Below are 15,134 nucleotides of genomic sequence, written 5' to 3'. Positions count from 1 at the left end.
ACTAGTCAGGCACTGGAGTGATTGCTCTATATCACACACTGAAGAAGAAAATTTTTTATAAAATTTTAAAAGAAGCTAAAAAGCAATCATCCTATTTTGAGCCTCACTATGGCTCTGTAGACCATTTAATTCAAAGAAGATGGATTGGCAATGTTCACATCAGAGTGAATTAATATTAATATATTACTTATCCCCAAGTGAATAAATTTAGTAAAATATTAAATGAGCTTATTGAAAACATTTGTCTATAAAGTATAAATTTTGAGGAGAAATTATGCAATATCAGTGAGAACTCATGAAGATAAACTAATCATGATGATAGACTAATAGGCTTTTCCTTTGAAGGAACCTCTGTGTTATTACAGACACCTTAAATATGAATAAGCACCTAAACTGTAATTCTATGAAAAAAAAGTTACCTTAATCATATGCCTCATGGCATGGATCACATGCTTGTTCCTTACACTGTAGATCAATGGGTTCAACATTGGGCTCAAAAATGTATAAAAGACTGCAATTATTTTGGACTCCTCTACAGAGTTCTTAGATGGAGGCCTTAAGTACATGCAGAAGAGGGTTCCATAAAACAGAGTGACTGTTGTCAGGTGGGAACCACAAGTAGAAAAGGCTTTGTACCTGCCTTTTGCAGAATGCATCCTCAAGACGGATGCAATGATGAAAATGTAGGACAGAAGAATGATGAAGAGAGAGCTTGAGAGAGTGAAACCAGCAACCACAAACATCGCCATCTTTTTGACATAGGTGTCAGAGCAGGCCAACATTATCAGAGGAGGATCAGCACAGTAGAAATGGTTGATCTCAAGGGAGTCACAGAAGGACAAATGAAAGGTCAGCAGGGCCTGAGAGAGGCCATTGAGGAATCCACAAGTATAAGGGACTGTGACTAGAAAGATGCACACGTCCTTGGACATCCTGGTGCTGTAATGTAGAGGGCTGCAAATGGCTACATAGCGGTCCAAGGCCATTGAAGCAAGGAGATAAAATTCAGTGATCACCAGGGCAATGAAGAGAAGACACTGTGTGAAGCATCCAGCATAGGAGATGGTCTTCTGGTCTGAGAGGAGGTTGTGCAGCATATTTGGAGTAATATTGGAGGAATAGCAAAGGTCTACAAAGGAGAGGTGGCTGAGAAAGAAATACATGGGAGTCTGGAGGTGGGGATTGGCCCTGATGAGCACGACCATGCTCAGATTTCCCACCAGTGTGATTAGGTAGATTACAAGGAACACCCCAAACAGGGCTTTCTGTAGTGCCGGGTCATCTGTGAGTCCCAGGAGAATGAATTCAGTCACCATTGTGTGATTTGGGGAAAACATATTCTTATTCCTTGAGAACTGAAAGTGACAAAGAAAGTGAAGAATTCTGTGTGATACAGGCTCTGCATTCATTCCATACCTTTAACATTTACTCATTGATCAATTCATCTATGGAGAAATTTCTATTTGGTTTTTCAACAAATTCATCAGGATTTCTGCACAAATATTTAATCCTATATCTCAGTACTATTCTGGCTTTTCCCACTATATCTCAAGCTCTCCCTTGTTTGTATATATACATATATCATTAATCAAATATTAGTATATAATATTATATATTACATACCACAATTTTATATCAATTATTTATTAATATATTAATTATATATGTTATAATATTTAATATTATATATCGATTATTACAATTTATATATGATTATATATTAAATTTTATATATTAATTATAATATTAATTATTCTATGTTGATTATTGACAATATATATTAATAAATGCTATGATCTAATAATATTGCATATTATATATATACATACATTTATATATTTTAAGGGGACTATACTTTGATTTTTTTTTTCAAACTTTGTGGGAACAAAAAGCCAAAGATATGAAAATCAGGTATGAAAAGCAACAAGGCATCATCAACATCTTTCAAATAAACAAATGAAGTAAACTCTATTTCAAGAGCCCCATCAGTTCTTACAGCCTATTGTTCCAGATCCCTCCAAGCAACATTGGACTATAAAGTGAGAACTGTGCTATGAAGAAAGCTGAGTGCCAAAGAATTAATGCTTTTGAACTGTGGTGTTGGAGAAGACTCTTGAGAGTCCCTTGGACTGCAAGGAGATCAAACCAGTCAATCCTAAAGGAAATCAGTCCTGAATATTCATTAGAAGGACTGATGCTGAAGCTGAAACTCCAATAATTTGTCCACCTGATGCAAAGAACTGACTCATTGGAAAAGCCGCTAATGCTGGGATAGATTGAAGGCAGGAGGAGAAGTGGATGACAGAGGATGAGATGGTTGGATGGCATCACCAACCTGATGGACACGGGTTTGAGCAAGCTCCCAGTGATGAACAGGCAAGTCTGGCGTGCTGCAGTCCATGGGATCACAAAAAGTTGGACACGACTGAGTGACTAAACTGCATTGAACTGATTGTTTCAGAAATAGAATATAAATATTCAGTACAGCATTTTCAACTGAAACCCATAGTTGTATGACTTTATTTCATTCAAAGGGCATTAAATTAGTGAAATTTATCTCAATATGACTAAGAATAAACAGAATGAAGAATTCATACATGCACTCATTTATTCTTTTACACTGTAAATATTGATTTTTTTCCCCCTGTTCTAGGTTCTAGTGCTACAACAATGAAAAAAATCTTCAGCCTCACAAAGTATATATTGTAGGAGAAGGAATAAGTACTAAACCCAGAGATAAAGATATATCATGTACTGTTTGGAAACCACAGCAGTCCTTGTCTCCTCTGAATTGGAGTCATGTTGTGGGGTAGCTGTCTTTGATTTGCTAAACTCTGATTTATCCTTTGAGGCAGCAGAGTGGTTTTTACAAGTACAGAAGTGGTCCTTGTATTTAACTGTGCTGCCTGGAACACACTTCTCATCTGTTTTCTGTAGTTTACATAAAGCATTAGTTCACTTCCAGGAGTTGGAAAATTTGAATTCTAAAAGGTTAAATTCACACACACACACACACACACACACACACACACGGAAGCCCATCGGCATTAGAATTCCTATTTTAGGCAATGCGTGTCCTTTTGTATTGTGAGCATGATGGCTCTCTCTGCACTGTCTGGCTGCAGACCCATCAGGCTGGCACTTCTTGTCCCTGTATACTTCCCATCTTCTTCCTGATGTGATCCCAGGACTAAGAATGAAGACATCTGGAGCTTATGATTAAGCCAAACATTTGAACCGAGGTATTCTGTGTATCATTTTCTTTCCTGGTCCCTTTACAATTTCTAGACTTGCTGAAATCTTCACCATTAAAAAAGACTCATTTGGTCGGGGGAAGATATATGACATAATCTCAGTTAGAAGCAAGTACTGTGAAGAAAAATGAATGTGGGGTGCTTTTAAATGCATTTTTTTTTTTGCCTATGGTGAATACTAATCTCCACAAAAAAAGAACAAAACTTATACTTAGTGAACAAGTATATAAAATGACCTACCTGTAAAACTGAAATTAAGACATTTTGTAAAAAATAAGAGGGGGCAATTTATAATTTATTTCTTAAGTATAGTCCCTAGAGTATATAAAAAAAAAAACTAAAAGCCAATTAAAATTGCCTTTGTTTCTCAAAAGTGTAACATTGATTTAATGCTTTGGGAACTAGAGTCTCCTCTGAGGCTGATATTGCTACATAGCATTATATACAGGATTGATACTGTGTGTGAAATCTTTAACAGAGAGATATTAGCCATCACTTTTAATACCATGGAAGTAGGGAATAGGTTAGATCAATTTATTACTTACATTAAAGTAAGGAAGAATGAATATCAATTATTTTTAAAATGTCATTTTCTCTATAAACGCTAAGGTGAGGACACATACTGATAGTGAGAAATAGAAAAAAGTGAACTAAGGGAGAGTTTTGAGGAGTGCAAAGAATAGGAAAGCCACAGACTAGGAAAAATATTCATACTGAGTAATGTTGGCAAGGATTTCTACTCAGAATGCATACAGATCCTCCACTATTCACTGATCAAAATACAACCAGACAATTTTTAAAAAATCTAATCTTAATACATTTCATTTACAAAAATATATGAATTGCCAAAAACCATATGAAAAGAATTTCAATATGCATAATTGTTAAGGAAATATGAATTGTAAATCCCTTGAGATACCACTGCACATCCTCATTAATAACAAGAATTGTGAGAGTGGTGTTGAGATGTATACACTGTTGATATAAACTAGGTAACTAAACCGTCCCAGGTGGCACTAGTTGTAAGAACCCACCTGCCAATGAAGGAGGCATAAAACATGCAGGTTCGATTCCTGGGTTGGGAAAATCCCCTGACGGAGGAAATGGCAAACCCACTCCAGCATTCTTGCCCGGAAAATCCAAAGCACTGAGGAGTCTGGCAGGGTACAGTCCATGAGGTTGCAAAGAGTAGGACAGGTTGAGCAGCTGAGCATGCGTGCAATGAGAACACCCTGTATAGCACAGAGAACTCTCCTTAAGGCAGTGTGGTGATGTAATGAGAAGGAAGTCCAAAAAGGCGGGGATATACTTACTATGTAAGGCTGACTCATTTTGAAGTACAGTAGAACCTAACACAACGTTGTATAGCAACTACACTCCAATAAAAATCGATTAAAAAAAAGATTGACAGAAAAAGATGGATAAAGATGATGCGAATCAACAGTAACTCTCATAACATATCACGTGAAGAAGTGTAAAATGATTCAGCTACTTCGGAAAACTAGTTTTTTCTTCTGAAATGCCTTATGATGTCTTAATTTTCCTATAAAACTATGGCTCAGTAAGTATTAAGATTTTATCCAAGAGTATAAGAAGGCATACACCCAAAAAGAAATTCAAACATATAGAGGCAGATACATAGATAAACAAATTGTGATATATCCACATAATGGGACACTACATAGAAATAAAAACTGAACGAAGTACTAATAAAACCTAAATGAATCTCCAAAACATTGTAACAGAGGTATATCAACTTCTGAATGGCAGAGTAATGGCTTCCTCTAACCTACTTCTCCATAAAAGCAACAGAAACAGGCAAAGTGGTCAAAATTGCTCTTTCAGAGTTCTGCATATTAATGAAGGCTTGCGACAATGCCACGAGTGTTTTCATTCAAGTAAAAATGTCAGAATATCTCTTTTAAAAAATTTCTTTTAAAATTAATTTTTTTTTTTTTTACTTTACAATATTGTATTGGTTTTGCCATACATTGACATGAATCCGCCATGGGTGTACATGTGTTCCCCATCCTGAACCCCCTCCCACCTCCCTCCCCATCCCATCCCTCTGGGTCATCCCAGTGCACCAGCCCCGAGCACCCTGTATCATGCATCGAACCTGGACTGGTGATTCATTTCACATGTGATAATTTACATGTTTCAATGCCATTCTCCCATATCATCCCACCCTCACCCTCTTGCACAGAGTCCAAAAGATTGTTGTATACATATGTGTCTCTTTTGCTGTCTTGCATATAGGGTCATCATTATCATCTTTCTAAATTCTATATATATGTGTCAGTATACTGTATTAGTGTTTTTCTTTCTGGCTTAATTCACTCTGTATAATAGGCTCCAGTTTCATCCACCTCATTAAAACTGATTCAAATGTATTCCTTTTAATTGCTGAGTAATATTCCATTGTGTATATGTACCACAGCTTTCTTATCCATTCGTCTGCTGATGGACATCTAGGTTGCTTCCGTGTCCTGGCTATTATAAACAGTGCTGTGATGAACACTGGGATACATGTGTCTCTTTCAGTTCTGGTTTCCTCAGCGTGTATGTCCAGCAGTGAGATTGCTGGGTCATATGGCAGCTCTATTTCCATTTTTTAAAGGAATCTCCACACTGTTCTCCATAGTGGTTGTACTAGTCTGCATTCCCACCAACAGTGTAAGAGGGTTCCCTTTTCTCCACACCCTCTCCAGCATTTATTGATTGTAGACTTTTGGGTAGCAGCCATTCTGACTGGCGTGAAATGCTACCCCATTGTGGTTTTGATTTGCATTTCTCTGATGATGAGTGATGTTGAGCATCTTTTCATGTGTTTGTTAGCCATCTGTATGTCTTCTTTGGAGAAATGTCTGTTTAGTTCTTTGGCCCACTTTTTGATTGGGTCGTTTATTTTTCTGGAATTGAGCTGCAAGTGTTGCTTGTATATTTTTGAGATTAATCCTTTGTCTGTTGCTTCATTTGCTATTATTTTCTCCCATTCTGAAGGCTGTCTTTTCACCTTGCTTATAGTTTCCTTCATTGTGCAAAAGCTTTTAAGTTTAATTAGGTCCCATTTGTTTATTTTTGCTTTTATTTCCATTACTCTGGGAGGTGGGTCATAGAGGATCCTGCTGTGGTTTATGTCGGAGAGTGTTTTGCCTATGTTTTCCTCAAGGAGTTTTATGGTTTCTGGTCTTACATTTAGATTTTTAATCCATTTTGAGTTTGTTTTTGTGTATGGTGTTAGAAAGTGATCTACATTCATTCTTATAGAAGTGGTTGACCAGTTTTTCCAACACCACTTGTTAAGGAGATTGTCTTTTGTCCATTGTATATTCTTGCCTCCTTTGTCAAAGATAAGATGTCCATAGGTGCGTGGATTTGTCTCTGGGCTTTCTATTTTGTTCCATTGATCTATATTTCTGTCTTTGTGCCAGTACCATACTGTCTTGATGACTGTGGCTTTGTAGTAGAGCCTGAAGTCAGGCAGGTTGATTCCTCCAGTTCCATTCTTCTTTCTCAAGATTGCTTTGGCTATTCGAGGTTTTTTGTATTTCCATACAAATTGTGAAATTATTTATTCTAGTTCTGTGAAAAATACCACTGGTAGCTTGATAGGGATTGCATTGAATCTATAGATTGCTTTGGGTAGTATACTCATTTTCACTGTATTGATTCTTCTGATCCATGAACACGGTATATTTCTCCATCTATTTGTGTCCTCTTTGATTTCTTTCATCAGTGTTTTATAGTTTTCTATATATAGGTCTTTTGTTTCTCTAGGTAGATGTATTCCTAAGTATTTCATTCTTTTTGTTGCAATGGTGAATGGAATATTATCCTTAATTTATTTTCCTGTTTCTCATTGTTAGTGTATAGGAATGCAAGGAAATTCTGTGTGTTGATTTTATATCTTGCAACTTTACTATAGTCATTGATTAGCTCTAGTAGTTTTCTGGTAGAGTCTTTAGGATTTTCTATGTAGAGGATCATGTTATCTGCAAACAGCGAAAGTTTTACTTCTTCTTTTCCAATCTGGATTACTTTTATTTCTTTCTCTCTTCTGATTGCTGTGGCCAAAACTTCCAAAACTATGTTGAATAGTAGTGGTGAGAGTGGGCACCCTTGTCTTGTTCCTGACTTTATGGGAAATGCTTTCAATTTTTCACCATTGAGGATAATGTTTGCTGTGGGTTTGTCATATATAGCTTTTATTATGTTGATGTTACATTCCTTCTATTCCTGCTTTCTGGAGGGTTTTTATCACAAATGGATGTTGAATTTTGTCAAAGGCTTTTTCTGCATCTATTGAGATAGTCATATGACTTTTATTTTTCTATTTGTTAATGTGGTGTATTACATTGATTTATTTGCAGATATTGAAGAATCAATACATCCCTGGGATAAAGCCCACTTTGTCATCATGTATGATCTTTTTAATATGTTGTTGGATTCTGTTTGCTAGAATTTTGTTAAGGTTTTTTACATCTATGTTCATCAGTAATATTGGCCTGTAGTTTTCTTTTTTTTTATGGCATCTTTGTCATGTTTTGGTATTCAGGTGATGGTGGCCTCATAGAATGTGTTTGGAGGTTTACCTTCCTCTGCAATTTTCTGGAAGAGTTTGAGTAGGATAGATGTTAGCTCTTTTCTATATTTTTTGATAGAATTCAGCTGTGAAGCCATCTGGTCCTGGGCTTTTGTTTGCTGGAAGATTTCTGATTATCATTTTGATTTCTGTGCTTGTGATGGGTCTGTTAAGGTTTTCTATTTCTTCCTGGTTCAGTTCTTGAAAGTTATACTTTTCTAAGAATATGTCCATTTTTTTCCAAGTTGTCTATTTTGTTGGCATATAGTTGCTGATAGTAATCTTTTATGATCCTTTGTATTTCTGTGTTGTCTGTTGTGATTTCTCCATTTTCATTTCTAATTTTGTTGATTTGATTCTTCTCCCTTTGTTTCTTGATGAGTCTGGCTAATGGTTTGTCTATTTTATTTATCTTCTCAAAGAACCAGCTTTTAGCTTTGTTGACTTTTGCTATTGTCTCTTTTGTTTCTTTTGCATTTATTTCTGCCCTAATTTTTGTGATTTCTTTCCTTCTACTAACCCTGGGGTTATTAATTTCTTCCTTTTCTAGTTGCTTTAGGTGTAGAGTTAGGTTATTTGTTTGATTTCTCTCCTGCTTATTGAGGTAGGCTTGTATTGCTATGAGCCTTCCCTTAGCACTGCTTTTACTGAATCCCATAGGTTTTGTGTTGTTGTGTTTCCATTTTCATTCATTTCTATGCATATTTTGATTTCATTTTTTATTTCTTCTGTGATTTGTTGGTTATTCAGAGTGTGTTGTTTAGCCTCTACATGTTTGTATTTTTATAGTTTTGCTTTTTACCAGAATTTTTCCCTTGATCATTGGCTTTCAGTGGTGAGAATCTGAACCTGAGTTGGTAACAGAAATAGGTATTCTGTACCCAGTCTTTTATTTTTATTTCCTCCCCCTCATTGAAAAGTTAATTGAGTTAGTTTATACAGTTTCATTACCTGGAGCAGAAAGCAGGATGGCAAATAATGGTACACCATCCTGAAGGGGAAGTGGAAGCTATCTGAGCACCCCACAGGCATAGATACCTATCTGTATATTAATATTCAAATGCACATAGTGGATATATTTGCTATATATATTTTTGGATTCAGCAAAAATCAATGCAGAGGTAACAGAAAATTATGGTTGAATATGTCTGTCCCTGGGGAATCACAGTCTCTAAACAAAACCTTTCTGAGTCTTATTTAATAAGACTGGCCTGACTTAGTCAATGGGTAGTTATGATTAACTACCTAGTTCGCCTTTCCCTCAAGCTACAAAACCAGGAAGAATTCCCCTGGGATTCGCTGTTATCAATGATTCTGGATTCTGTATAAGGTCACACTACAGATGTTTGTATGTTGTGTGATGCAGACTTACTCCTGGCATAGAAATGCTGTTTAATTTCTACAAGAACTCAGTAACCATTTATGTTCTGTTACAATGGGAACTATAAACCAGTATTTCTTATACCTCATCATTGTCCTATGGCAGTCTCTGAAACTGCTGAGAGTAAAAGTGGGAGACATGACTTTCCCTACTATTTGTGGTGACAAAGGGCAATTTTATTAAAGGAAGGAAAGGAAAATAAAATGATATAATTGACACAAAAATGCAACAATAACAAAAAAGCAATTGAGAATCATTTACACTGGGATAAACTTGTAGCTACTCCAAGAGCCCTAGGGGACAGAAGACTAAAAAAAGCCATCTATACTCAGGCTCAAAATAAATCACAAAATGTTTATTTTTTAAAAAATTTATCTTTGTCCCAGGGAATAGAAGGACAAAATTTACATTTTAAAAGAATGTTAGAAAATAGCTGCTCATTCCTCTCAGGTTGTCATAGCCTCTGGATTAGATTGCCAGAAAAGAATTATTTTTTAAAGTAAAATCTTTAACCCATGACAAGGTTTAAGCTTAAAGGGAAACACAGTGGAAATGTGTGCACTATTTTGTTTGTGTGTGTCTTTATGTTGAAAATTTGAGCATTTTCAATTGAGAAGATCCACAGAGCTATCAGTGACCCCCCAAAAGTCCATAATTGGAGCATGAGACAGAGAAATGCAGTCAACAGAAGATGGGATGAGGCACCACCATAGGCGATTTTGACTCATCAAAAGAGCTCTGGGGTAAAGGAGAATATGCTTGTCTAGCCAAGGAAAAGGGTAAAGGTACAAAAGGGCTGTATCACCACCAATTTTAGTAGCTTTGCTCTTTTGCATAATAATAATTCTACCACTTAAGAATTATATGACATTAATAACCAACATAACATCAAATAATTAATATGCCATATTATTATTAGATGCCAAACATTCTTATCACTTCAAATACATTGTCTCTATTAACTTTCCCCCCAGTTGTAAGAAATGCATTATTACAGATAAGAAGTGCATTAAATTATAGGTCAGTATATCACCTCAGATTCTCCAAAACAAAATTAACACACTGTTTCCTTAATTGCCATTTAGAGACTTTCAAAGGTATGAATCCATGAAGTACTTAACAAGTCAGATACACTGGAGACCTTGAGCAAGCATAATTTATCTGGACCTCCGGTATGGTCCTGTGTTGGCTGTGACTCAGAGCTACAGGTAAGTGTCATGATCCTGAGTGAGGTGAGTGGAATATCTCTATACTCATAATCAGTATTGGCTGCCTATGAAGAGACACAGGACTCTTCCAGAAGATGACTTGGGAGCTACTTGGAAGCATTTATGTGATACCAACTCTATGAAGTACTCACCTGGATAGCCTCTGAATCTCTCAGCATTATTCTATTGTATTTGAGTTAAGGTCTTATAACTAAAAAAGAGGGACCCATGGAATGCATAAGCAGCTGTTAACCTAGTATTAGGTATTAAAGGAAGTGGTTTAGTAGTTAAGTACCAGCTCTCTAGAGAAAGACAGCATGATTATTTACTAACTCTGAAATTACTAGATACTTATGAAACCTTGACCTGGTCATCTATAAAATCACTGCTATTAATCTTTAAACATACCTATGATAGATGTTATGAGAATAAATAGAACAATTCATGTGAAACACTTAGCATAGCACTTGAGTCAAAGTAAAGTATCCAAAATACTTATCTAATATTTTTATATATGACAAACTTTTGGAATAATATGAGAATAATAGAACATAGAGAAACAGTAGATAGGAAGTTTAAAGTGTAGTCCAGGATTGTTCAATATTTTCTCATAGGAAACCACATCTAGTTTTCATGAATCCACATTTTCAAAGATTTTGCCCAGCCACCAAATGTTCTCAGTATATGTATTTTTGTGTTCATATAGAATAAACAACACAAAAAACTTCATAGTAAACCTAGATAGTAATGATAACTCTATATGCAAGACAGGAAAAGAGACATATATGTATAGAAAAGACTTTTGGACTCTGTGGGAGAAGGTGAGGGTGGGTGATCTGAGAGAATAGCATTGAAACATGTATATTATCAATTGTGAAACAGATTGCCAGTCCAGGTTTGATGCATGAGACAAGTGCTCAGGGCTGGTGCACTAGGATGACTCAGAGGGATGGGATGGGGAGGGAGGTGGGAGGGGGATTCAGGATGGGGAACACATGTAAATCCATGGCTGATTCATATCAATGTACGGCAAAAACCACTACAATATTGTAAAGTAATTATCCTCCAACTAATATAAATAAATGAAAAAAAAAGAAAATTAAAAAAAGAAAATTAAAGTTGAACTTATATACATTTTCCGTCAAAAACAAATGTGAAATATTATATTTATTAATAATAAAAGGAAAAGAAGATAAATTAAACTAATGGGATGTATGTAATGTTAGGAAATAAGCAATTCTAGTGATAATCATACAGAAGAAAAGGGATATAAGGATATCAGGAAGCAGAATGAGTACAGTGATCAGGGAACCCTTGAAAAGGGGTGACCTTAGTGGCAATCAACACCTGAAAAAAGACAGGGAAATATCTTCTCTGTAAAGATATTGAGACCAGGCATTTTAACCACAGGAATGAATAACTACCAAGGCTCTGAGTAAATCCAGTTTATTTGGGAACTGAAAGGAGGGTGGCAGAGCTGGACTGGAGTGAACAGTTAAAGGGAGAACAGTAGAGCCAGAACAGAAACGGCATAAGCTTTGTACAACTTCATAAGGATTTGGGCCTTTACTTTGGAAAAGTTCTGAAGTTATTGGAGTGTTTGAAGATGAGGAGTAACATGAGTTAACTAGCACTAAAACAGTATCACTCTGGCTTCCTTGCTTAGACACTCAAATGAGGTAAGGATGGACGTAGAGAGGAAGTAGGGAGGCCATTAGGAAATTGCAATAATACAAAAGTGAAATTAGTGTGGGTGAGTGTAGGGTGGAATCACTGAAACTTGGAGCAGGGGGTTAAGTTCTGGATATACTTTGAAGGTAGAATGAAGATGTTGCCAATTAGCTACAGTTTAAAAGACAAAAAGAAGTAAAAGATGTCTGATTATTTCCCCTAAATTAAGATAATGCCTTCACTGCAGCGAAGAAGATTGAGAGAAAAGCAGGCTTAGGAAGGATTGTTAGGAAGACAGTTTTTCCTAAACTTCCCAATAGACATCCTATAAGAGATGTTAAGTAGGCATTTGTATCCATGAATCTGAACTTCAGGGAAGGAAAATGGTCAGGAGATAATAGGTAGGTAGACAGATAGACACATAGATAAGACTACAGAGAGTATTTGCTGTCATTAGACTGTATGGTCCACCAGGGAGTGATTGTGGATGGAAAAGAGAAGAAATTTGAGGGTTGATTCTGGGGTTCTCCAAAATTCCAACCTGGGGGCAATACACTGAGATCATACAGCTTTAGAAGTAGAAGAAAATCCATGCAGGTGTGATTACCTGGAAATCTGAGGAAGAGACTGTTTCAAGCAAGAAGGACTGATAAACTATTTCAAATGCTACTTATACATTAGGGGTTTCCTTGGTAGCTCAGCTGGTAAGGAATTCATCTGCAATGCAGGAGACCCCAATTCAATTCCTGGGTCTAGAAGATCCCCTGGAGTATTCTACCCACTGCAATATTCTTGTGCTTCCCTGGTGGCTCAGATGGTAAAGAATCCACCTGCAATGTGGGAGACCTGAGTTCCATCCCTGGGTTGGGAAGACTCTGGACCTGGAGGAGGGTCATGGCAACCCACTCCAGTATTCTTGCCTGAAGAATCCCCATAGACAGAGGAGCCTGGCAGTCTACAGTCCATGGGGCTGCAGAGAGTCAGACATGACTGAGCAACTAAGCACAGTATGGTCCAAGAGATAACCTTTCAGAGGGCTCTGAGAAATTTCTCCAGGAGGAAAGGGAAGGAGCTAGGATGTGTAGTGATCTTTGCAACAAAGGGCAGGTAGTTTGAACATCCAAAAAAAAAAATTGTAAATGAAATCAAACCAGATATCTCAAGTTAAAGAATTGAGCACTTTTCTATGTATGGGAAGTTGCAAGCATCTGGGCTCTCCAAAATCTTGCCTTTGATTTGTGCCTCAGCTATCTGGGGCCAGTATCATGTGTTTTCACATCCTAAGTTTCTTTAGAATTCACCTAGGGAGTGGCTGCAGTCTGATGGCTGCTAGATGGCAGGTATTCTTTTCTTCCTGAGTTCCCTCAGGGCTCAACAGTTAACCATCCTGGTGGCTGCAATTGCTAGTGACTGTGACATCCTTTATTTACTGAGATGACAGAAAATATTCCATTTTTTCACCTCTAAATAAACTGACAAACTTTTTGGTTAATTGCCTTTTAGAGACTTTCAAAAGGCAATTAACCAAAAAGTTTGTACATCCTAAAGTACTTTGGGAATCATATGCACAGGGAAACCTGAGCAAGTATAAGTTATCTGGATCCACTGTATGGTCTTTTGTTAGCTGTGACTGTGAGTTATAGGTAAGTGACCTGGACGTGGGTGAGGTGAGTATAATGTTTCTGTACTCACAGTCAAGGTTTGCTGAAAGTATAAGAGACATAGGACACTGCAGAAATGATTTGGACACTGCTTAGAAGCATTTATCTGAAACTACATCATGAGGTACTCCTGCTGACAGTATCTGATTCTCTCAGCATCATATTACTGGTGTTGAGTTCAGGTGTTATAACCAGAAGAACAGGGACCGATAACGCTCACAAGGAACTCTCAGCCTAACATCAGGTATTAAAGGAGGTGACTCAGTGGTTAAGTACCAGGTCTCTGGAGTAAGATAATACTCTTTACTAATTGTGTAATTATTTTCTACTTATTAAAACTCAGTTTGGTCTTCTGAAAAATTCTAATTTTCAATACTTTTGTTCTTTAAACATGCATATAATTGATGTTGCAGAAATAAATTTCAAAATGTTGTGAAACAGTAAGCACAGTGCTTGATTCACAGTAAAGCATTCAAAATTAACTATCACTTTACAAATAATAAAATTGTAATATAATCTTGAGAACCAGAGAATAAAAAGAGAATATTAAGTTTAAGATTGAGTTCAGGTATTTTCCCCACAGAAATAGGGACCACTTTTATTATCCATGTATCCATGCTTTCAAAGATTTTCCCCAGCCACAATATAGTTCTAAATTTCTATTGTGGTTCATGTAAAATAAGCAGCCCATAAAACCTCTTAACAAGCTTATGAATTAAGATGAGATAAACATGGAACTGATATGTGTTTTCCATTAAAATCATACAGGAAATAATATATTCTAATGATGGGAAAACAGAAAAAGTTAAAATAATGAGATTATATGTGTGTGTTAGTTGCTCAACTGTATCTGACTCTGAGACCCCATGGACTGTAGCCCACTAGGTCATCTGTCCAAGAGAATTTCCAGGCAAGAATATTGGAGTGGGTTGCCATTCCTTTCTCCGGGGGATCTTCCTGACCCAGGGATCAAACCAAGGTCTCCAATGTTGCAGGCAGATTAGTGACCATCTGAGACACCAGGGAAGCCCCAGTGATATGTATACAATAATAGATAAGCAGCTCTAAGGAGAATAATAAAGTTTAAAAAGGACATAAGACATGTCAAGGAAGTGGATTATAGTACTTTGATCCAGAAACACCTGAAAAAGAGTGGTATTGCTAATAACTGACACCTGTAAAAAGGGAGGGTGTTTGTTACAAAGATATCTGAGTAAGGATGTTCTAACTATAGGAGGGAGCACTCCACGGTTCTTTAGCAAGCTCAGTTTATTCCAGGAACTGAAAGGAGGGTGACAGGGATGGAGTGGAGTGAGCAGTGAAGGGGAGGCCAATAGGAGCCAGAAGCAGGAGGGGAATAAGCTTGTGCAACTT

The 15,134-nt window shown here is 36.7% G+C and overlaps 1 protein-coding gene across 1 annotated transcript; it reads right to left on the bottom strand.

Annotated features, from left to right (window-relative positions):
- Positions 1 to 419: 419 nt before the first annotated feature.
- Positions 420 to 1,337, bottom strand: LOC110121895 (olfactory receptor 5M10-like; the record flags this gene model as incomplete). Its single annotated transcript, XM_020869191.2, has 1 exon — positions 420 to 1,337. A coding segment is annotated over exon 1 (918 nt), but the record flags the coding sequence as incomplete, so codon positions are not given.
- Between the last annotated feature and the right edge of the window lie 13,797 nt (positions 1,338 to 15,134).

This window comes from Odocoileus virginianus, unplaced genomic scaffold (assembly GCF_023699985.2).
Source record: "Odocoileus virginianus isolate 20LAN1187 ecotype Illinois unplaced genomic scaffold, Ovbor_1.2 Unplaced_Contig_132, whole genome shotgun sequence".
Taxonomy (NCBI): domain Eukaryota; kingdom Metazoa; phylum Chordata; class Mammalia; order Artiodactyla; family Cervidae; genus Odocoileus; species Odocoileus virginianus.
Note: the sequence above shows the minus strand (reverse complement) of the source record. Positions and strands in the feature narration are given on the sequence as shown.